This window comes from Muscardinus avellanarius (genome assembly GCF_963383645.1).
Source record: "Muscardinus avellanarius genome assembly, chromosome: 12".
Lineage (NCBI taxonomy): Eukaryota > Metazoa > Chordata > Mammalia > Rodentia > Gliridae > Muscardinus > Muscardinus avellanarius.
This window is the reverse complement of record NC_137798.1, coordinates 59,952,520-59,977,321: the sequence shown is the minus strand read 5'-3', so window position 1 is coordinate 59,977,321 and position 24,802 is coordinate 59,952,520. Positions and strand designations below refer to the sequence as shown.

Genomic DNA, 24,802 nt, shown 5'->3' with positions numbered 1-24,802 from the left:
TGCGGGCCAGGAAGATGAATTCACACAAAATCAAGTTCAATTGTGTGATTTTTTTTAATTCTTTCCCCAAGATGTGTGGTGAGGGTGATATGCATTCTGTGAAGACTTGGGAACCCTTCCAAATCCTATTACAGATTCTTTGTTCTTATAAGCGGTAGAAAAACAGCAATTCGATGATGACATCTTGAGGGGAGCCATGCCCCTGCCAAAGTGTCTGGGTCACAAAAAAGAAAGCATGTGTGCCCCAGAGGAAGAGCTGGCTCTCTTTAGAAGTACTTCACTTGATTTCACAATTCATTTCTTAAAATGTGTGAGTTAACTTGGAAATTTAAACTAGCATCTGTTCTTAGACATGGAGATCAAATGGCAAACCCTCAGGATGGGCACGTTAGGGGCTGCCTTTGGATATGCTCCTAGGAAGCTAATTTGAATGATCCTGGATGCGAAAGAGTTCTTAGTGGTGGCCATTTCATAGCAGGGCTAGGGGAAAATATTTGTGTTTAATAAATACTGGCCTCTGTGACATTTTTTGGAATGCTAGTGCTTTTAGGTATGGACGTTTCAGCTATCTGATTTGGTGAATGAACTGCACAAACATTTTTCCTACAAATAGCACCCTTCATTTTCTGTAATGCTACTTCTTTCAAAAAATTTTTTTTGCCACGAGTACTAATAAATTTATATATCCTGGTCTAATTCTTTGGGATAAACAAAGTTAAGTAGGCCAAATAATCTTGAAATACATGGGAAGGGTTTTTTTTTTTGTTTGTTTCATTTGACCACCAAATAGCCTATTTTCTGACCAATAATCATGGACTTAGTAACAAAAATCTTGTCTGTGTCACTTTTTGATCATATAAGCTCCAAGGAGACAATTCTCACCAAATCTAGAGAAAGGAATCAAATAAGCTTATACATGAGCTATCCCTTGATCTTTAGAAATTTTTGGCTCTTCTCCAAAACAGAGAGAGGACATTTATTCAATTTTACTTCTCATTCATGACTTTAAGAACTGGTTATCTTTATTCATTTCTTACTTCAAAATGCCAGCATGCAATAAATCTTTACAGACTTTGGGAGAATGTGTAATGTATACATAAAGAAAGAAAGAAAAAAGAGGAAGGAAGGGAAAAGGAAGAAAGAAAAGAAAAAAAAAGTCCAAACACCAGCCAGTGCAATCAGTATCCTTCCCCAGAGGGAATGGTACCCAGTGGACAGTCCTTCTTGCCATTCAACACACAGGGCAGTGCCTCCTCCCACAGAGCCACGGATTACAACATCAACAACATCAACATACACTGTCTTGGAAACAAGCCATCCAGACACTGAATTACATTTGCAAAGGAGCCAACCCAAAGCAGTCCCCCAGGTATTTCAGTGCTCAGTACAGGCGTCACAAAGCGAGCATGGCTGAGCCTCACCTGCTCTCTGTCACCTGGGGCTCATCTGCCTGAATGCATAACCACATAGCAGAAACTCTCTGGGCTGGATTTTGCTAGGTCTCCAAAATTACGATAGAGTACCTCAAAAACTGTGAAAGAGAAAGAGGATGTACAGCTCCTCCATGCCAAAATGACCCACTGACTGTGAAGCACCTTTAGAAACCCATATGCTTTACCAGAGGGAAACTTCCAGATACATCCCCTCCCTTGGGCCACTCAGCATGGCGACCATCATGGGAGGGGACAGGATGGAGAGGGCATGAGCCCAGGCAGCTGGGGGTAAGACTGAAGGTCAGCCTCATTTCCCAAGTTCATAGGCCCTGGTTTTCACGGAGCTGACACCTGGGCAGGTGCGGGCACAGTTTCTGTGCCAGGCTCCCACGCAGGGAGGGGACTAGGTCCAGAGCATCCCATATCAGTAGTAGTTATTTACAGAGGAAAGATCAGAAACATCAAACCTCAGGGCTACGTGTTAATGCCAGCGCAGAGAGTAGTGTTGTAGTCCCAAAGCCTGCCTGGTTATTGTTTCCAAATCTAACACCATTATCAGTATGTCTCTGATGAGTATCTCTCCCTAAGGACTTCTAGCCCTTGAACAACTGGTGTCGAAAAATTCAGAAAGCACGTATCCTCTTTGAACCTATCATGGGTAATTGGGAAACCTCTGTATCCTGATGAAGATCTTTAGAAGAGGGTAGATTCACGGGCAATGTGGGAACATTTATTAGGCTGCACAAGGCCTTTATTACTTATCTGCAAATCTATTATCAGGCTTAAAACACTGCCAGAGATCCTCAGAGGTGTTTTCCTGTCCCTGAAACAGATGCAGCGAAAAGGCTTTAAAGGTTTTCTTTGGATATCGAAGAAAAAGTGAAAGAGAGATGAAGTACTATGGCGATTCTGCATTAAGAGAGATTAAAAAAAAAAAGACAAGCGGTATGTTTTTCTGAATTAGCGACAGGTCCCTGGCTATAGCAGAAAGGCAGGGGCTGTAACAGCTCAGCATCTTTACAAACAGATGACCCTGTCCCCACTAGCCAGGTACAGTCAATTGTCCCAGGGCCAATGCATTGAAAATAAAAAAAAGGAGGGTGTTGAGCTTGCTTGCTCTGGTTTCTGAGTTTGGGCTCGCAGCACTGGAAGGGGCTCTGAGCCCTGACCACCAGGGCCAGCCCTGGCGTTCTGGAAGGGACGGATGCCTCTGGAGCGGTGGGCTCTTTCTCTCTTGCTGACTATCTCTCTTTACCCTTCGGACTCCAAGTAGAGGGAGGGACCTGGTGGCTCCTCCTGTGGTCACTCACCTTTCATACCACTACCTTCTTCCTGGAATGTGTTACGAGCAGTGGTCTGATCTTCTAAGTGTTCACTCCCACCACTTCCTGAAGAGGCTACACTGCTTTGTGGAGACAGGGGGGCATGATCGGATGGGAGGCACTGGGGTCCTCTAGCTCGTAAGTCCTCATGAGACATCCATCCGTGTCCTAGAGGCTGGTTTGGCACATTCATGGGTGGGGTAAGGGACACAGATCGTTTCAAAGGGCTGTGGTGTGCCTGGCCTGAAAGAACTGGAAAAAAAAAATAAAATGAAATAGGTTATTCCCCCCCCTTTAGTCTAGGATGCAGAAGAACCCATGATACCTTTGCACCCAGAGAGATACCGCTAACAGGAGGTGCCTCACAACTCCACCCGTGGGTGCAGTGGGTGAATGCAGGCCTGGCAGGTTAACAAGGATGCCATGGGGCCCTCCTGGCGGGCGGGGCTGCTCCGAGGGGCCAAACCCACAATGCCCACACACTTGGAATTTACATTTGTGTTTCTGGATCTGGTTTTAGTTCTAACTCTATGCATTGGGATTTGGAACAGTAGGCTCATAGACCAGATGGCAAAGTGGCCTTCTGCCCAAAGTGAAGAGATTGTGTGCTGGATTATTTATTTATTTACTTATTTATTTACTTACTTACTTACTTACTTACTTACTTACTTACTTATAGGAAAAAGGCTGACTACTCATGTTGTTAGGGAGGACTTCCTGAAGGATGGGCAACGGGCAGGCTGATCATCACGGGACATTTGCAGGGCAAAAGTAGAAGAAGGTGGACTGATTTTTCCAACCAGGCAACTATCACCTATGAAGGGTGGTGCTGGCTGGGCAAGGGGCCCCAGCATGCGAGACCTCAGGTTGTGGGACGCTGGATGAAAGGGCTGATTCTTTCCGCTTGGCCTCGCAAGTTCATGCAAACGCACCCGGGCAACAAGGATTTCATTGAGAAGCTAGTGGGAATGCTCCATGAGCTGGGAATGGTTTTGACCAGCATATTCAGCCCTTCTGCGCGGTGGGCAATATATGCATAGGCCTTATTTTTAATTTCTTTTCCAGAACACCAAGAAAAAGCAACACAACTCACATAACTAGCCAAATTAAGTTGAAGGCATTCAAAAGGGGAATTTAACCAACATCAATGTGGTGGGTGCTGATGTTAACCTTGGTTGGTTTTTCTGGGTGTGTAAAGTGGCAACTTTACAAAATAAGTCTATTCATAACAGTCTCTTAGCACCAGTTCCTGACATGTCCAGTTTATTTTGACTGGTCCTGTACTAACACAGAATTGAGCCACATGCATTTTTAAACATTTTTCAGGGAAGCCATTAAATTCCACCTGAAGTTCTATCACTTCTAGTGAGACATTTGCTCTCCCAAGTTTAGATGATTATTTCTGAGGGGCATTAACCTTTCCATGTTTTTCAGTTGGTAGACCAGATATCCCAATGGTGAGAGGTCAGCCTTTTGTTTAGCTGTATTTCTGGTGGAGTGTTCCCCAGATATAGACCTGAGCAGCACATTCCTGTGATCCTACTTAGGAGACAAAGGCCAGTGTCAAAAGGCTGCCTGTTTCCATAGTGTGTGGGGAGGCAGCTGACCAACAGCTTGCAGTGACCAGGCTCCGAGAGCCATGAAGCTCACACCTGTGTGGATAGCATTTCCATCTGGCCCCATGTGGCCAGAAGGGCAGCCTTGTATGTGAGGGGGAACAACCAGAAGGGCTAGAAACCTTTTTCTTTTGTATTAGAGATTGAGCCCAGGAAATTTTACCCCTCAAGCTACACGCCCTGCCCTATTTTACTTTTTATTTTGAAGCAGGATCCTGCTAAGTCATTGAGCATCTTGCTAAGTTACTGAGGCTGGCCTTGAACCCATGATTCTCCTGTCTCAGCCTCCCAAGTACTACAGATGTGTGCCACCACACTGGGCGGAATCTTTTTATAACAAAGAGGAGGAGAAAAGGGAGCTGCTGAGTTTATAGCTTTATAACCTAAGAAACTTCTAATTTGAGCAGATGCTACCAAAGGGAAGGAATTATCATCTACCTTAAAAATATGCAAAGGGGATATTGTTTAAAAAAAATGACCCCAACAGACCAAAACAGCTTGTATTTTTATTAAATAGACTAGGGAAGAAACTATTTTAAAAGGCTCCCTGGAAAATGCATTGCTATCTGGTTGGAGCAAAATTAGCAAGAGAAAAAGAAAAAAAAAAGGAAAAATAAAAGCAGAGAAAGAATATAAAAAGGAAGCAGTGGCAAAAATGAAGAGAGAAGCCAATAGTAAGAAAAGCCAGACATCCAGAAAATCCATTTCATGCCTGTCTAAGTATTTATATAAAATTGAGCAGACTTGTTTGGAGCTTCCCTGAGAGCTGGGATGCTCCAGCTTTGACATCTTTGCTTTCTGATACCTCTACAACCATTTCAGAGTTGAAATAATAGGGTCTTCGAATGGTACCATCCAGGTATGCCACATGTGGAAATGAGGGTCCTTCCACATAGCTGTGGCCAGAGAGGGACCACAGCTCAGAGCTGTGGAACCTGCAGCACCCAGGCTGGTTAGAGGCAATAAAGGAACCCATAACTAATTGACAACCATGGATGGTTACTGGTAGGATAGGCCTTATCTTTGTTTGCATGTTGAGAACAGTACACTGCATATGTACCAGATCAGTCCCATTGTTGGATGGAGTCATTCTGCTTCCTTCTACCTAAGATCTTAAAATCCACTGCTGTCCCCTCCCTTCTGACTAAGGAGTATCCTTGGGGAAGCTGACAATATCCCAGGACCCCAGTGGCTACTGAAATTTTAACTATATTTACATAACTTAATGGGCTTATTAGGGATTTGCACATAGAGACTTAAACAACTGTTTTTATTTTCCTGTGCTTAAATGAAGTCACAGAGGTTAGAGTGCGAACTTAGCCTCCACCTCTATCTAATAAAAATCAATTGTACCTAAGGTGTCAGGGCCTTTTCTCAATGGTAGAGATTCTATGCCTCCTCTGTATCATAGAGGAAAACCTTTGATTCCTACAGCTGCCACCAAACTGAGGAACGTCTCCTTAGGAGTCAACCTTTGGGGACAATCAAGCCCAATGCCTGGTACCAAGCACCTGACTTATTTGCAGAGAAGACCAGGGGTTTAGAGTCAGGCTGAAGGTGACACCTCATGTGTTCGGTCCTGCTGGGCAAAAGCCTCCTTGTTCCAAAAGGAACTGAGGACAAGAGGCAGGACAGGCTTGTCTTCTGTGGAAAGGAGACAGAGCAGGTGACAGGTGGCTGCTAACCATGCCACTTTGGGGGTAAAGACAGATCTGCAGGTCTGGGTGAATGGTGACCACAAAGTCGATTTGGGTGTCACCTTTGTCCTGGAGTAATTTGTTTGGTCTAAAGCAACAGAGGGAATAATAAATGGCCTGGGCAGAAAGAGTCTGCAAGAAAATAGGCCACACGGTTGTGGAATTAATGAGGTAGCCAGCAGCCGAGCAGCAATGGTTGTCCCATCACTATGTTTGAAAAAAAAAAAAGTTCATCTGAAGTGGTGACACACAGGAGATATGGACATTCAGGGAAAATCATAACAATAATGAAATTTTCCTACAAGTCAGGATAAGGACAGTAAAAATCAGACTTCTAAGAAGCTTTTCAGCCTCATAGTAGTTACCCCGGAATGACCGCAGCCAGAGGCCCGTGAATGTTCCCGCCTGTCGGCTGCTGAACAGAGCCAACGGCTAATGATTCCTTCAGATGAAAACCGCCCCCAAATAATAGTCAAATGCTGCAGAATTAGGTTCACCTAAAAAAAAAAGAAATCTCCCCGAAGATCAAAAGTCAGCAAGTCCCAGGAGAATCAAGGTCCTACATTTGTAACTTCTGCCTATGGGTGGGTGGAGGGGCAGTGTCTTTTAAGATGAACGTGTTATATTAAGAATCATACTAAAAGTGGCCCCATGGAGCGAAATTGTGCTGCTTTTGCTCCTGAGCTACTGGAACTGAAACTTAGCATGTGTGTAGTACAGATACTATATTGTTTATATGTTTAGAGACCTCTACAAGAAATTTCAGGTCTGTACACATCTATATGTCTATGTGCAGGTATGCATATGACACTAGGATACTGTAGTTTTGGAAACATTTGCAAATTCAAGTGACTCAAAGGCAAACAATAAGGACTGATTAAGTTTAGTTGAAATATGGAAACACAGCTAAGAATCTTATTGCAGTAGCAGTGTGACGGAGTACAGAGGGTCTTATAAGCTGGTGATAAATTCATACCAGCCATACCACTCAGGGCCAGCCAACTTCTTAGACCTCATCTAACCCTGTTACCTCCCAACACCTTTAATGAGACCCCTTTCAGTGCCTTTTTAGGGAAAAATATGATGACTGGTTCTAGATTTTTTGCCTTTATTTTTTCTTCAAATTTCTTATTTCCTTTGACCAACTTTGATTTTTATTTATTGAGATAAGATTCAGGCAGAGATTTTTCAGGATTTTTAGTACTCTTTGAAGAAAATTAAGTGGAACTACTTTTTTTCCGCCCTTGAATATGAGAAATAATAGGGTTCGTGGATAAAGGAAGGTTTGGGGTATTGGATCAACTATCTTCTTGATTCAGTGTCAGCTTAAAAATTATACTGCACTGTCAAGGAGAGAAATGATCTACAGAAGCAAATAGTCCAAGGCTTACACCAAAACTTTATCCTCACTGTAACGGAGATCTTTCAAAGGTACACTGCATCTTTCTCTGTCTCCTTAAATCGACACCTTGAATGCACTTACAACTTTAAAAAATTATTGTAATAAGTGTAGGTTTTTAACACTTTAGAGATAGAAGCCTCCTAAAAGATAATTCAGTAATTTCTAAATTGAGCTATGTACCCCTAAAGAAAGGGGTACCTAAAAAATCCCTATTTATATCAAGTCTCATTAGTGAACAAAAATACTATATTATTAATGAATTTTATGTGTATATAAACAATATTGGAGTTAATACAACATAAATTAAGTTTAAAAGATCCATGCTGAGCATGCAGATATTTTGGTTTGTGTTTCTGGATCAGCAGATTTGAAGTACTATGGTTGCTTTTAATAGGGAATCCAGTATTTTTTTTTTTTTTTTTGTGTGTGTGTGTGTGTGTGTGTGTGTGTGTGTGGTACGGGGGGTGGAACCCAGAGGCTTTTCTACCTCCGGGCTATACTCCCAGACCTATTTTTATTCTTTATTTGGAAACAGGGTCTCACTAAGTTGCTGAGAGCCTCACTAAGTAGCCGAGGCTGGCTTTGAACCTGTGCGATCCTTCTGTCTCAGCCTCCCAAGTGCTGGGATTACAAGCTTGTGCCACCACACCTGGCTGGGATCCAGTATTTTAATATTTCATATGAACTCACCTGGTTCCTATGGACAGCTGGTCTAGTGTATTCTCACCTGACAGCACTGTTGTTCTGGGCTGTCTTTGTTGAGAGATGCTTCCCTGGGCAATATAGGTAGCCTCAGGAATACCTACGCTGTATACCCTTCCTAGTTATATTACCTTCTCAAAGTCAAGTCAATCATTATTTCTCTTTGCTACCAATATATCTTTCTACCTACTTCTACCTGGTTTTGTGTTTTATTCTGGAGTCTAGTATTTAGATAGTTGAGACTGTTAGAAATTATCCCCGTGTTCCTAATATAGTCTTCTTTTACCAAATCAGGACACCATCTGTGTTCTCAACCCAAGGCTGGTCCTGGGTCCTCATCATGCCCCCACGATAGGTGGTTTACAACACAAATCTTTTTAGTGTCCAATTTTTTTTAACTTAAGAAGTCACCTTTTTCACAGAAAAGAACATGTAAAGTTAATTTTTCAAATTTCTAGGCATTCACATGATAGAATTCAATCGAGCAGCTAGTACAATTAGACTTTATAAAATAGCCACTTTACTATAGGGGTTTAAAGGTAGAATGTGGAGAGCAAATATTTATATATCATCATCATCATCATCATCATCATCATAATCATCACCATCATTTTCTGTGGTACTAGGGATTGAACCCAGGGGTGTTTACCTCTGAGTGACACCCTAGCCCTTATTTTTTTTGAAATAGGGTCTAAGTTGCCCAGGCTAGCCTTGCACTATAATTCTCCTGTCTCAGCCTCCCAAATATTGGGATTAAAAAGGTGTGCCACTTTATAACCCAGCTATATTATTTTGAAATTTTAACCAAGGGTTTTTTTCCTGAGTGAAAAAGATCCTGACCAATGGCCTAAGATTTAGGCAACGTGTGCCATCTGTCTGCTTGCTTACATTGGGAGATACTTATATGTTGCTAATGGTGTACTTAAACAATTTTTTTTCCCAAATTTGCTCCCAAAAGAAATTTAGAAGAAACAGTAGAACCTTTGCTAAAAACACCAGTTGGAGGACTCCCAACATATCATTCTTACAAGTTTTGCTGCAGGAAATAGCTTGGTACTTGTCAAGTTTAAAGAGAGAAAAGCTCAGCCCACTTCAAATTACAAAGAAATTGCTGTTTTAAGGCACTGGAGTGGGTTGGAGTGTTTCTGTCCATTTCCTTGGGGTGAGGCCTGTTTATGGGGCATGTTTCAGGTTCCATCCCACAAATCTCTTCTGAGAACACTGGTTTCAGAGCATCATATAAGAACTACTACAGAAGCTTTTGGTTCAAAGAATGAAGTTTTGCTAACACTACTTGTATGAATAATTCCAGGCATTTTAGTAAAAAACAAAATAACCAACATCTTAAGCAATGCTCAGTGGTGAAATGACATTAGACCCTGGATTCCTCTTCTTTGGTTGGTTTTGTGGTGCCACAACCAGTAATCTGAGGCCCTGTGGTGGGAATCTTTGGGGAAGAAAAGATTAATAGTATTGCAAGAATACATTTAAAAAATATAAAACCAGAGTATTTGATCAGTGACATCATGCAAAAAAAAAAAAAAAAAACCCAAAACACCAGTCACATTTATGGTCACACACAGATTTGTGTAAGTAGTGGGGAACGGGAAGAGAGAGAGAGAAGAGAATTAATTACTAAGGTTAAAATTCACATGCTCTGTCATCATGGCTTCAGGAAATAGATTAAAAGCAAATCTGAAGGTTAAAAGCCTCAACTCTGCATGCTTGCACTCTGCTTTTTGTCCCAAAGTTTGGAGAACCAGTGCTTAGAACATCTGGACACCAGAAGATGATAACACCCCCCCCTCCCCCGGCAAAGGCTTCAGACTCCACCTCGTTCTGGGTGAAGGAGAGAGAACATGCTACAAAGCAGAGATGTGTTCGGTGGACAGGATGCTCCCAATAAGCTCAAGGACGAAGCCAGGTGCTTTCTGTGATGGCAAAGTGCATGCTTGCTTGTGCAAGCCAGACCAAACCAAATGGATCCTTTGGAAGAAGAGAAAATGGCAAGGAACATCCCAACGAGGTTGGCAAGTACACACAGCTTGAGCTCTTCTCCCCACTAGACCGCCTTCCTGAAAGCCTCGGGATGCAGGGGAGGCTCTGGAGAAGCCCTTCCAACACTGTGAGCCCCCGTCACTGATGTCAGTGCTGGTTAACTCCAGACGGCTCAGCCTTCGGGCAGAGCGAAGATGTACGCTTCTGCCTTGACATGATCACTTCAACATTTGGGCTTTTACGAAATAAATTAGAATGTCTCTGGCAGACTTTTATTACTGCATTAATCGTGGGTACATTTCATATGTCCTCCTTTGTCAGGTTCCATAATGGCAAAGCTGGGTGTCATCCAGTAGAAAATCTAGTTTAGATAACTGTGGGTTGACACTGCATCATTATGAAATAAGCTACACAAGAAACCAATATATATTTTTATATATAAACCAATATATAAACCAATATATTTTTTTAATCGAAATCAGTAGAATTTCACGATTTTAGTTCAAATCAAGTGGTCCTAAAAGGAAACTGTCCAGATTCTCTCATTCTACCCCATCAAAATCAATGACACCAACTATGGAAGTATTTTGACATCCTTGAAGCAGGTGTTTAAGCCAATTCAAGGGACTATCGGGGTCAATCAGCAATTTCCAAATCTCCTGCAGATTGGGTTAACTTTTACCCTTTGGCATTATTTCTTTTTATATTTGGTTATACCTATACATTTTTAATCCTAAGGCTTGTCTATAAATTTCTATCCACATAGTGAAGAGATGTCTAGACAGACTGCAGCATTTGATTTGTTTTGTTTATGACACTAAGCAAAGAAAACAATAGAGGTGAGCAAGTGGCCAGGAATAGATTTAAGCAGATATTTTAAGTTTTCCTATGTCTGTCAAAAAAAAAAAAAAAAAAAAGCTCCAGTCACTGTGTTTAGGAAAGAGAGTAAGAGAAATTCAGAAATTCAGAGAGCTAGAACTTCTCTCCTCCTCCTTTCTCAAAAGATAACCATCAAATGGTAACTGCAGTCCTGTCAGCTTGCACGCATAGCCAGAAGCACTTCTTGGGTTTATGTGAGGCTGTACCTGCCCTGTGCTTACCAACTACCAGACTCTACTGAGTGTGGGAACTGGCAAGGCAATCCAAGTTTGGAATTATAAATAGCCAGGATCTCACGAGAGCAACCAAGACCCTCTCGGAGCATCTGTTCCAAGGCCATGGCTGCAGTCTCTGAACGAATCAGTAGGACATCCTTTTACACCTTGACACCAGCAACACTTGTCAAGAGAAGCAGGTCAGTCACTTGAGTGGAGCTGACACAGCATATTTTAAAACCTTGTCTCCTTGTTCCTGTCGTGAGCTGAACTGCAGGTGAGGGCTTCACTGCTACCGGAGCTTAAAAGCTCCCAGAGAACAGGAACAAAGGTGGTCCTTAGAGGTAACGGCACCGATCCGGCCAGGACCTGCATCCTCAGAGGATGCCTCAACTAGCAGTCAAGTGCCTGACTGGTACCCAGATTTTTCTGAGCTCCAAACAATAAATATGCCATGATCAAACAACAACCTCTTTTCCCCCTTCCTTTCTTCTAGTGTTAGGAGAAGGGTTATAAATAATTAGGAATGTATTTTATAGTTCTGACTAATTCTTAGTTCCTCCATAAAAGAATGAGAATGAGTGATTCTCAGCAAGACGGCGACAGGGCAATTTACTGATTAGGGAATTGGGCCTTGTTTTCATTAAAGCATTCAATCTAAATGTCAGATGTAACAATAACACATAAATGACCATTCCAAAAAATCCTCCACATATTGAGCTTACACTGTTAATTAGATGATTTTTGGGGGACTAATTAAGAGAATTTGGATGGTGTAGGCTCTCCCGGCTTCTTGATTACATTTGATTGAATCACCATGTGATTCCAGACAAGTTATCAGGGCTTTGCGTGGCTCACTTTCCAATTCCACATCACCTTTGTCCTCTTCCTGAATTGTCAACTAGCGCGACCTGACCCCACGGGTGTTGGAACAGGATGAGATCGGTGCTGTGTCTGTATAATTGATTTACTGTGGTCTGTAATTACACATACCAATTTGAAATTTTGACTTGGTACCACATTTTCATTTAAACCATCCTGTTCTTTCCCACCCTTAGAGAAGCGGTGTTTACATAATTGCTCTCAACACATCTACTTGAGTATAAATCATGCTGCTGTAAAAGACTTGCAGAGCCACAGCAAGCTCCAGGTACACCGCGGAACTCAGGGCCCTGGGCTGTTGCAGTTAAAGGCAAAAATTGTGTCTTTTTTTTTTTTTTGGTACTGGGGATTGAACCTAGGGGCATTCTACCTCTGAGCTATACCCCAAGAACTATTTTATTCTTTTATTTTGAATCAAGGTCTTGCTACATTATGGAATACTTCTGTCCTTGAACCTGCGATTCTCCTATATCACTTCTTTTTTTTTTTTTTTTTTTGGTGGTACTGGGATTCCTGGAAACCCTTCTACCTCCGGGCTATCTCCCAGACCTATTTTTATACTTTTTTTTTCTTTTTTTGAAACAGGGTCTCTTAAGCCAGCGAGGCTGGCTTTGAACCTGTGCGATCCTCCTGTCTCCTCCTCCCAAGCGCGGGGATTACAAGCAGGCGCCACCACGCCCAGCTTTAGCTTTCATTTCTTATTGGGCATCAGATGGAGAAGGCTGTCTGGAGGCTTCAAACCCTGGCAGCAAAGAGAATAGGCCAGGTGGGCAATCAAGAGGGCAAGCTAAACCCTGATGCCTGCTCTGCTGCAGAGGGTGGGGCTCCCCTTGCTCATCAACTATTGCTGGCCCCCTTTGCCTGTCCTACAAACTCAGTAGCTGTGTGTGTTCAACTATTCCATGTCATGGATTCCATACTTGCAAACTCACTGAATTGCTACAATCTACCTGAACCCCCAAACTAATACTTGGGACATTTTCACAGTCATTCAGAGACAGGAATGGAACAACAAAATATTACAGTCACCCCTGGCAGAGGCTCTGAGCGGAAGGTGCATTAGGTGATGCTCTCGTTTCTGGTGTCAGCTCTTATGTTGCAAACAAGCATCCTTCTGTGGTTCATGTAGTGCTGTTTTTCACAGTTTTTGCTTTTTTGGGACGGGGGGGTTCACTATTTAAAATGATCTGCAAGGATAGTGCAGAAGAGTTGCCTGTTTCTAAGTGCAGGAAAGCTGTGCTGCGCTAGATAAGCTTGGTTCAGCCTGGAGTCACAGACTTCTTGTGAAATCAATGGCAATGACTCAGTAATAGATATTAATCAACTCATCTTTAAACAGAAACATACAAAAAAGTTACACACTCATTGGCTGATGAAATTGTTATGACCAGATGCTTGAAGGAACCTAACCTTTTATTTCTCCTAGGAGCAATTTTTCGGTATTTGCTGATTCAATGCTCACAGTAACTTTATAGAACATTTATATAGATACAATATAAATTGATATGTTTATATTGATACAAACTCTTGTATTTCAACTTCCTTCTGTGACCAACCACATTTTCTTTATATGCCAGTGGTCCTTAATTTTAGCTGAATATTTAACCCCTCAGAACTAAAAAACAAAAAACAAAATCCTGATTCCAAAGCCTGTATTAGATCAAGTAAGTAATTGAGAATCTGCAGTGGGGTTAGAGCATTGGTACTTTTAGATACACCTGGCTGGATTTAATGGACAGTGAGGGCCGAGAACTACTGTTTTGGTCTTTCTTCTTGCCTCAGTACCCCCCTCAAAGTCTGTCCCACATCCTGGAGGTTCCAAACCTCTCCAGGTCAGCTGCTGAGTCTACCTGGTCTTAGAAGAATGAGAATCTGCCGGGTGTGGTGGTGCATGCTTGTAATTCCAGCATTTGGAGGCTGAGACCAGAGGATTGTGGTTCGCGGACAGCCTCAGCTACTTAGTGAGGCCCTCTGCAACTTTTTTGTGTGGTACTGAAAATTGAATCCAGGGGTGAACAACCTCTGAGCTACACCCCAATCCTATTTATTTTATTTTATTTTATTTTATTTTTTGCAGTACTGGGGATTGAACCCAGGTGCATTCTACCTCCGAGCTATACCCCCAGCCTTATTTTTTATTTTGAAACAGGGTCTCACTGAGTTGCAAAGGGCCTCACTAAGTAGCTGAGGCTGTCCGTGAACAGGGATCCTTCTGTCTCAGCCTCCTGAATGCTGGGATTACAAGCATGTGCTACCACGCCTGGCTAATCCTATTTTATTTTATTTTTTGAAACAGGATCTCATTAAGTTGGTGAGGGCCTCACTAAGTTGTAGAGATTGGCTGTGTACCTTCAATCCTCCTGTCTCAGCCTCCCAAAACTTTTGTTCAGGCTCTTCAGTCCAGGAATGTATCACTTTCCTCTTGCCCCCCCCGCCCAGATAAAATAAATTATACCTGAGTACCAGGCTTCAAGTCCAAATGATACCTGGGAAGAAAGTTCTAGAGAATCCTTAGACAGATGTCTTGATTCCTGGATGACTATGCCTGCCTCTTGTGGTCATTTTCCACTCTTGCTTAAGTGAGAGGAGGGAGGACCTCCCTGATTGCGAATTAGCTGCAGAAACCTCAGAACACATTCTCTCTTAGTCTGGAAATGTGGTTGCCGAGAGCATAACTGGTTCACAATTAGGAAAGAAAAAGATGTGTTCTAGATCCATGGACCAGCACGGGCCTCACCTGGGACCTTGTTAGTTGCTAGAAAGGCGGACTCTTGTATCTCACCCTAGACCTACTGAATCAGGGTCTGAATTTAACAAGACTCCAGCAGATTTGTGCTCATATTCAAGGTTCGGATGCACTGACAACATTTCCAGCTTTGACCTGCTGGCTTGAAGCTTGTTCCACTGACCCCGGGGTAGGTATCAGTCAATCAATCTAAAGCAGCCTGCTAAAGTGAGAAAAATTTGGGGTTTGAGTTGGAAATCATGCAACCCTTTTGTGCCCCTGGTTTCCCCACTGGCAGCGACAGAGGCAGGACCATGGGATTATTAGGCGAAAAAATCAAATCATTTAATGTTCACCTGTGTGTTTTGCAAATTTTAAAGCACTACAGAATACTTATCGGTTGTCAAAGTGAGAATAACCCAATATAAACCAACACTACTAATGGAAGAATAAATCCAAAGCACTGGCTAATCTGATGACATCCACGCAGCATTTTCAGTGTATTGCATTGGCACGAGAAAATCCCTCTCATTACTTGATAGTATTCCTCACACTTACAAGAGATGAGTTTTCCACCATGATCTGTCATACCAAGGAGAATGTTCCCCTTGCTTTTTCAGAATTTCTATCTATACTGACAAATTTGTCTTTGCCTGCCCTACCCAGTCTTTCCCCTAGAGTCACATTCAACTTGACCTCCCCTTATGCAAACTTTTTTTTTTCTTTTTGTAGGACTAGGAATTGAACCCAAGGGTGGGCTATCTCTGAGTTACATCCCTAGTGCTTTTGATTTTTTTTTCCATCTTGAAACAGGGTCTTGCTAGGTTGCTGAGGCTGTTCTCAAACCTGTGATCCTCCTGTCAGAGCCTCCCAAGTACTAGGATTACAGGTGTGTACTACCATATCCAGATTCACAAACATTTTTTTAATTTAATTTTTATTTTTTTTATAAGTGGAACATATTGAGAGTGGTGTACATTTACATTATGCTTCATGCCTTTCCAATTCACAAACATTTTAAGTGTTTGCATTTCATGTCTTTTTTTCGGCAGGGCAAGAAAATGTAAATCACTTCCTTTCCTACTATACCTCAGTGCCCAAAGAACTTCTTCTTGTCCTGACATTTGTAAGCAATACTGATCAACTGAAATCCTTAATGAAGATTCTAAGTATCTCCATTACATTAAGTAATTCAGGCCAAGCACCTATTACATGGCTAGGTGACATTGGGTTCATTATATGCAAAACAAAGATTGGAGTAGATGGGCTGATTCATTCATTAGATATTTTCTGAGTGTCCAGCATGTGCCAGGCTCTGAACGCTGAGGGCATGATGTTGAAAAAGCCGTTATGGTCTAACGGATGATCACTCAGCTCCTCCCGGAGCCAATCTTCTATGATGCTATTAGCATATTTGTACAGTGAGGTTCTTACCTCCCAGCTCCTTTAGACAACTCATTATTTCCCCCACGGTATTTATTTTTCCACATGTTTGGAAGCTGGCCTTGTAATAGCAGTAGAAGGGCCCCGCTATGGTGTGAGAGTGGAGCGTGCCCACTGCTCACCGGGGTGGTTCTGGAGACGGTCCCGATGCTCTCGCTCCTCCAGCGCATCCAGGTGCACACGAGAGGGCATCTGAAGGCATTCTCTGTCTCTCTGCTTTGCTTCCTTCTTACTTGCCTTGGGCTGGGCATTTCTCCAAATGCAACCCAAAGACCCACCCTTGAAGGCCACCTTTGCCAGTCCTTTGCCCTCTGAAGGAGAGGCAACCTGGGAGAACTCAGCAACATCCGCTTCCTTTTGCCATGCTAACTCGGCTAAGTATGTCTAGACATTGTTCCATTTAGTCCTCATTTAACCACATGCGGTAGGCTCTGCCATTACCCTCCTCCTGCCCCCATTTTACAGATAGAAAGCTGAGGTGCAGAGAGGGTAAAGGACTTCTCAAAGATCAGGCAGTGAGGAGCTGGTAAGGGCAGGGTTTCAAACCCAAGCTTGCAAGCCTGTGATTGTACAACTCACACAACACTGCTTCTCATGGCAGAAAGAACTCTGGACTTGGACTATTGACCCTGACACTGAATAATCAACATGTAAAATACCCAGCAAGTTCACTAGCTTCTCAGGGCCACTGTGTACTTATCTGGAAAATGGAACAATGGTAATACTTGTTCTCCTGCCTCCCCGTGTAACTATGAGATTGCATGAGATGGAGGCTCCCGACATGATCCAATCATCCATCCATCTATCCATCTATCCATCCATCCATCCATCCATCCATCTATCCATTCATCCATCCATCTATCCATCCATCCATCCATCCATCCAGTATTTGATGAGTGTCTGCCTTGTGCTAGACATCTGCTGGGCAGGAGGAAGGGTGATGATAAATGCCTACTGACATGATATATGAGGAGCTGGGCATGGTGGTGCACGCTTGTAGTCCCAGTACTTGGGACGCTGAGACAGTAGGATCACAGGTTCTCGGTCAGCCTCAGCTACTTAGTGAGGCTCTCCATAACTTAGTAAGACCCTGTTTCAAAATAAAGAGTAAAAAATAGGGCTGGGGGCTGGGAGTGTAACTCGGAGGTAGATTACCCCTGGGTTCAATTCCCAGTACTGCAAAAAAAATAAAAATAAAAATTGATGATGTATGAGAAAATGGTTTGTATGTTTTTGTGTGTGGTGCAGGAATTGAACCCAAAGGAATTCTACTTCTGAGCTATACCTCAGCCCAATTTTATTTTTTATTTAGAAACAGGGTCTCGCTAGGTTGATGAGAGCCTTACTGAGTTGCTGAGGCTGGCTTTGAACCTGTGATCCTCCTGTCTCAGCCTCCCAAGTACCTGGATGAGAAGTTGCTTTTTGGAAATGGAAAAATATCTTAGCTACCTTCCTGGGAAAAGAGTTTAATCTAACATTCTCATTTATTCATTCATTCATTCAACAAGTAGCAGGCATCTCTATGCAGAGGGCACTGTACTAGTGACTAGGGCTACAGATGCCAGAAAGAGTATACATAAAGGCCAGGATGCAGAGATGAAAACAGCCACTTCTCATCATTTATTAAGTCATCACTTCCTATCATCTGGAAACACACAGCAGCTAGGAGCCTTAAGGCACTGTTGATATTCTAGGTAACACTTTGCATGAAAGTGAAGATTTGCTGAAGGGAGTAAAATTTTAGGTGATTTCAATTTCAATTAATTTGCCACAGTAGCTCAAGAACTAATGAGTTTCTGAGAAGTGGGGAGGCGCCAAGACAGATGTCTCTCTGAATCCTGGTCCTCCTTTTTAGGGTGATGGTAGCACTCTATGAAAATCAAAAAAGGCTATTCTCTCTTGCTTCTTGGGTAAATGTTCAAACTGTTTCCCTTGCTGACGGGCTCTCTCCTGCGATTGTTTAAAATGGCTCCGAGTGGTAGAGAAAGTCCCTGTGAATTAGGAGTGGTGGTGCAGGCCTGTAATTCTAGTACTTGGAAGGCTGGGGCAAGAGGATTACAGATTTGAAGCCAACCTCATAGCAATTTAGTGAGGACCTCTGCAACTCAGTGAGACCCTGTTTCAAAATAAAACAGAGCTGGGCATGGCGGCGCACGCTGTAATCCCAGCATTTGGGATTGCGGTTCGCGGCCGGCCTCAGTTACTTTTAGTGAGGTCCTTTGCAAAATAAAGAAAAAAAAAATAGGGCTGGGGTTGTAGCTCGGAGGTAGAATGCCCCTGGGTTCCATCCCCAGTACCACAAAAAAATAAATGAATAAATAAATAATAAAGGCCGGGCATGGTGGCGCACGCTTGTAATCCCCGCGCTTGGGAGGCGGAGACAGGAGGATCGCGCAGGTTCGAAGCCAGCCGCGCTGGTGTAAGAGACCCTGTTTCAAAAATATAAAATAGGTCTGGGAGTGTAGCCCGGAGGTAGAAGGGCTTCCAGGAACCCCAGTACCACCAAAATAAATAAATAAATAAATAAATAAAATAAATAATAAAACAGGGCTGGGGGTGCACCTCAGAGGTAGAATGTCCTTGGATTCAATCACTAGTACCACAAAAGAAAAGAAAAAGAAAGAAAGAAATAAAGGAAAGAAAGAAAAAAAGAAAGAAAAAAGAAAGAAGGTCGCTGTAACTGAATCAGAAATCACCTGCCCAACCACATGCAAAGCATCCTTTTGCCATTTGGGCTTTCTCCAAATCACTCACCAAGCCCATGGTTCTGGGCCTGTGTGGGTGTTGAAGGCAGAGTTAGGTAAGCAATCAGGATCTTTTTTATTTTAAAATTAAATGCTGGCAGAACAACCAATTTAAAAGAAGCAACCTAGACTCTTTTATTTTTCTCCTCTAAAAATGTTAAGATAACCATGATGTTTCTCTAAAGGGAAAGCTGTGCTTCAAGCGCAGTTCCCTGGAATGAATATTCTGCCTCGTCAGGTGCCAGATGGGTTGGGATAGAGCTTTGCATTCCTCAGCTAAGCCCTCAAGAAAATTGGTAGAGAGCAGTGATGCCAAGGTTGTACTGAAAAGTAGATGTGGTTGATGTTGTGTATGTGCCCAATGGATTGGTTCCTGATGGAATTTTAATGACAGTGCTACATTTCTTGAACTCTTCCACCAACAACATTATTTTCAGAAGACAAGAAGGTACATGTAACACTGTAATTTGTTCCCCTCATTTATTTACTCCTGAAGCATCTCAAAATTTCAGGACTTTAAAGCAGAAAGGACTTTAGGAATATAATTAGCTGGGGGTGGGTGGCACACGCCTGTGATCCCAGTACTTGGGAGGCTGAGACAGGAGGATCACAGGCTGGAGGTCAGCCTCAGCAACTTAGCAAGATCTTGTTTCAAAAAAATCTAGAGATATAGCTTAGGGGGGAAATGTCCTGGGTTCAATCTTTAATACCACAAAGGACAAATAAAATGAAATAAAAATATACCACCTCTCCTGGCCATTTTATCAGTTAAGGTCTCAGAGACCTAGAGAGAGAACTGACTACCAAAAGTCACTCAAAAAAGTCAATATTGAACTGGAGCCAAGATTAAAACCCCTATGTTTTTGCCTTCCCTGATTCATACCATATCAATGGTCTTTAGTTTTCCTTTCAATGTCACTGAAAAAGAGGAGCATGAAAATAGGGTTGTGTATGAATATGTCACAATAAATGTTGCTGCTATTATGCATAATTATAATGTACCAAAATTAAAACTTTTAAAAAGTTACAGTTTTGATCTAAAATGGATAATCCCTTACTTGACACCAGAGTTACACATTGCAGGATCCAAATGTTGACACCTACTGATCCGTAGGAAGATCATTTTAACAGTGTAACCTAATACAGCAAGAAGGAGGCCCTGCAAAGTCAGCCAGCTGTATGCCGTCCGGGTTTTCCCTGAACCAATGTTGTCACACTGCACAGTGATCTGGGATTTTCCAAGTCCGGGGACTCCATCTCTCTGTCCTTCCCATGTTACTGTCCACCCCTGTTGGGCCACCCACCACTACAGACACATCGTGGCCCCCTCCTGTTTTTGCATAACTCATCACAGATTGGCATTACTATGGTGAAGCCAGGTATTGCCTGGGCTGGAGAAAGCAACGCCTTCCTCAGCCAGAGCTCCTGCCCATGGAAGACTTGTCTCTTCATTACAGTTAATCCTGCTCATCAATTTGGGTTACATGTATGTATGTATGTATGTATGTATGTATTAGTGGTACTGGGGTTCCTGGAAGTCCTTCTACATCCGAGCTACACTCCCAGACCTATTTTTATACTTTTTAAATTTGGAAACAGGGTCTCTGAAGCCAGCACACGCGGCTGGCTTCGAACCTGTGCGATCCTCCTGTTTCTGCCTCCCAAGCGTGGGGATTAAAAGCATGCGCCACCATGCCCGGCTTGGGTTACATTTATTTAATTGTATGATTTTTATATTATGATTATTATTATCATGATTATTATTATTTTTGTGGCACTGAGGATTGAACCCAGGGACATTCTACCTCTGAGCTACACCCCCAGCCCTATTTTATTTTCTATTTTAAAACAGGGTCTCATTAGGTTGTTGGGAGTCTCACTACTTGCTCAGGCCATCCTCGAACCTACGATCCTCCTATCTCAGCCTTCCAAGGACTTACACCATGTCTGACTTGATTTTTATATTATAAAATTACATTGTAGAGGTTTATACCTGGGATGTCTATATGTAAACTACTAGAAACTCATTTATTTCCCAAATTGTATATTTAATGAATTGGCCAATTTGTCATTTGAAATTGTGACAGCGATGCACTGTTGTAACAGGTGGGCCTTCGGAATGGTTCTTGGTTGTTTACTAGCACTTTATTTATAAGTAGAACTGCATACTCTCATTTTAGAGCCTGAAAAGAACTCCAAGGGTCATTTTATTTATTTACTTATTTTTATTTATTCATTATTTTTGTGGTACTGGGGGTAGAACCCAGAGGCACTTCTACCTCTGGGTTATACTATCAGACCAATTTTATATTTTATTTGGAAACAGGGTCTCACTAAGTTGCTGAGAGGCTCACTAAGTAGCTGAGGCTGGCTTCGAACCTGTGTGATCCTCCTGTCTCAGCCTCCCAAGTGCTGGGATTACAAGTGTGAGCCATCATGCCCGTCTCTCCAAGGGTCATTTAATAAACCTTTTATTTCTCCCAGCCTGGTCCCTGGACAAGACAGTGGGAACAGGGTAGTGATGTGCCGCAGGTGCCATCGTGTGAGTGAGCAGAGCTGAGCTCCTGCTCTAGGCCTGCTTTGGCTGGCAGTGGGACCTCCAGGCACTCTCTTACCTTCCAGACGCAGACCTTTAACCATCAGAGAGAGAGACAGGACTACATTAATCATGATATTTATGGTGGAAAGATCACCATCAGGAAAATGAGAGCGTTTGAATGCTAAAGGAGGTAAAGAGATTTCAGAAACTCCCTATTAAAGATTTTTATGTAAGAGAGACAGATTTATTCCCATTTAAAAATCAATGACGGCGTAGCATAAAGTTTGGCTTCACTGGCTATGCTTCAAAGATTGAAATAATTATGGATAAGATAGTTATTCTGCATTGGGTTGCAGGCACTTTAGGAAAAGACCTACACATATGCCATTTACTTCTGCATACATTCGATTATCCATTCATCTGGCATTTCCTGAATACCTACACGGTGCCAGGTAGTGTTCTGAACAATGGGAAGACTACAGTGAACAAGACCTCTTGGTCTCTCCCAGCCTCTTGGAATTCATATTATAGTGAGGGACAGAGATAAGAGACAAGTAAACAAATTAAAATAGACTTTCAATTTATTCGGATATTATCTCTGTTCCTTCTGGAACCACCAAATTGGCAACAAAGGTATAAACTCACAAGGACAAAGAATGCCGGAGAAGATGATAGGAGTTATAGGGTTATCATGAGACCACTGAGGTCAACAAAGCGCTGGAAGCTGCAGAACAGAAGGACACAGGAGAACTGACGAGTAGATCAAAGGAAGGCGACACGTATGCCTGTGGCTAGGGGAAGCATACAGTGAATGCTGCAGAGTGCCCCAGTAGCTAAGGACTCAGAAAACAGGCGCCTCTGAAGCAGGGGGACAGGGAGGGGCCCAAAGTAGCTTTAATAAAAAGGATGTCTCAATGTACAGGAGACCTTTAGATTCTACCTCCTACCCTATGCAGCCAGGTAACTGGCATTTTAGCACTTTCTCTTAATAGTCCATAGAGCCCTGGAAGCTGGGCTGTATCTCCCACAAGGGGATTAGAGGATTCCTCTGGAGGAAACAGAAACAGAGTGATCCATAAGAAAAAAATTATAAATGCTGATATATGTGAGGCCCCCACGCCCCCAAACAATCAGACTAGATTCCTACCTAATCTCATTATGGTAAAATCCATACACACAGGTACTGTGCTTTCCCTTTAAAATAAAGGAAGGCTAGAATTAACAGATAATTGAGAACTGTCTCTTGTTTGAGAGAGAATTTGAAATAAATGGGGGGGGGGAAACTCCTCGAAAGCATGAACAATGCTGGAAGGAAAAAACTCCCCAAATCAAGTTAATATGTTCAGAGTGATTAGAAAAGACTTTGTATCCATGAAACAAGAACAGAATGCCATACTAACAGGAACAAAGAATAAGAATGCTCAGAATCCTTAAATAGCAGTGATTTAAAATAACAGTAAATTTGGAAGATAAAGATATAGGAATCGGAAAATAGAAGAAATGACAAGAAATGAAAGAAAACATTTAAAATTTAGAAGATCGATACAGAAGAACTGTTACCTGATTTAACAGAGCTCTTGAAAAGAGAACACAGAATATAAATGAGGACAAATTAATTTTAAAAATTCAAGAAAGTTTTGTAAGCTGCATGCAGTGGCTCGTGCCTGTGATCCCAGTATTCAGGAAGCTGAGACAGAAGGATTGCAGGTTTGAGCCTAGCCTCGGCAACTTAATGAGACCTGGTTTCAAAATAAAAAATATAAAAGGGCTGGTGGTATAGCTCAAAGGTAGAATCCCCCTAGGTTCAATTTCTAGTACAAAAAAAAAAAAAAAAGAAAGTTTTAGCTGAGTATGGTGGCCCATGCTTGGGAGGCTGAGACAGGAGGATCGCAGGTTCGTGGTCAGCCGCAGCTACTTAGTGAGGCCCTCCACAACTTAGTGAGACCCTGTTTCAAAATAAATAATAATAATAATAATAATAATAATAATAATAATAATAATAAAAAAAAAAAGGGCTGGGTGTGTAGCTCAGAGGTAGAATGCCCCTGGGTTCAATCCCCAGTACCGAAAAAAAAAAAAAAAGTTTTGTAGTATTGAGGAAGCATAATTTTAAACTGGAAGGGCTAGTTTGAGGGTAACGGGTATAGACTATTGTAGAAGAGTAGAAGGATGCCTTCAAGAAAAAAATGACTGAGGTTTATTAATGGAAAAGCTACATTCGAGTATGTCTATACATGTGCAGATAACATTGTTAACCTGGACACTCAGTATTGGGAGGGAGGAAAAAGGGGAAGCGGGCGGGGGCGCCAAGTACTGTGTGAATATACGCCATTGTCAACATGATCCACGTTATGATGTGAAACTATAGTGCACCAATAAAAAAAAAAAAAGAAAAAGAAGATTATATTTAGACCCAGAGAAGGTTTTCACAACCACCACTTATGGGTGCAACTATTACTCGCCTTTCAATTTGAGGAAAACAAGGCCAAGAGAGGCTCAGGCATTTCTCCAAGGTCACACGGCTGGTAATCACTAGAATCGGGACTGAACCCGGTGGGTCTGACACTGAGGCACGTGCCCTGAATTGCCACCTGCGATGCCCTGAGACCTTTTGGGACTCTGATTCTGCCATCCGGCATATGAGTGACCTACCGGCTCTGTGCCACCAGCATGCATTCCTGAATGAACCAACACCTAAAAATGAAGGGTAGTTGGAGAAGACTGGGGTCATTTGTCCCAGTTCTTCCTTCCTTTTTAGAAACCAGGCCACCTCCACTGCTAGCCTGGGAGTTGTGGATTCAAGCTGGGGGGATTCTGGAGAGTTAGATTTGCCTTTGAACCATAAGACTTGAAGAAAGGTAAATTCTCCAGTGCATAAGGAAGACCTCACCTCCTCCACCTGGTCATAGGCTTAGGAAGGCGGGTTTCCAATGATACCTTCATGTTCATCATGGGCCTGTTTGGGGCAGAAATTTCACCAGCGTTCCAAAGGGACAGACTTAGTATTGGGATTTTGTTGTTTTGGTGGCACTGGGGATGGAACCTAGGAATGTTCTACCTCTGAGATACACCTCTAGCCCTTTTTCATCTTTTATTTTGAAACAGGGTCTTGCTAAGTTGCTGAGGCTGGCCTTGAACCTGCAATCTTCCTGTCTCAGCCTTGGTATTAGGAGTCTTTAAGTTGAAGGTGGATCTGGGCACCCGG

The 24,802-nt window shown here is 42.5% G+C and overlaps 1 protein-coding gene across 2 annotated transcripts in view; it reads right to left on the bottom strand.

Moving 5' to 3' along the window:
- The window catches only part of SAMD4A (sterile alpha motif domain containing 4A), a gene marked incomplete at both ends in the record, with an annotated part of 249,891 nt that overhangs the window by 49,890 nt on the left and 175,199 nt on the right, over positions 1 to 24,802 (bottom strand). The window contains one exon of one of the 2 annotated variants that reach the window (XM_080708237.1): positions 2,744 to 3,007. The exons of the other annotated variant lie outside the window; for it this stretch is intronic. Coding sequence (XP_080564363.1) covers positions 2,744 to 3,007 — 264 coding nt within the window. The remainder of the gene's footprint in view (positions 1 to 2,743; positions 3,008 to 24,802) is intronic. 2 annotated transcript variants of the gene reach the window in all.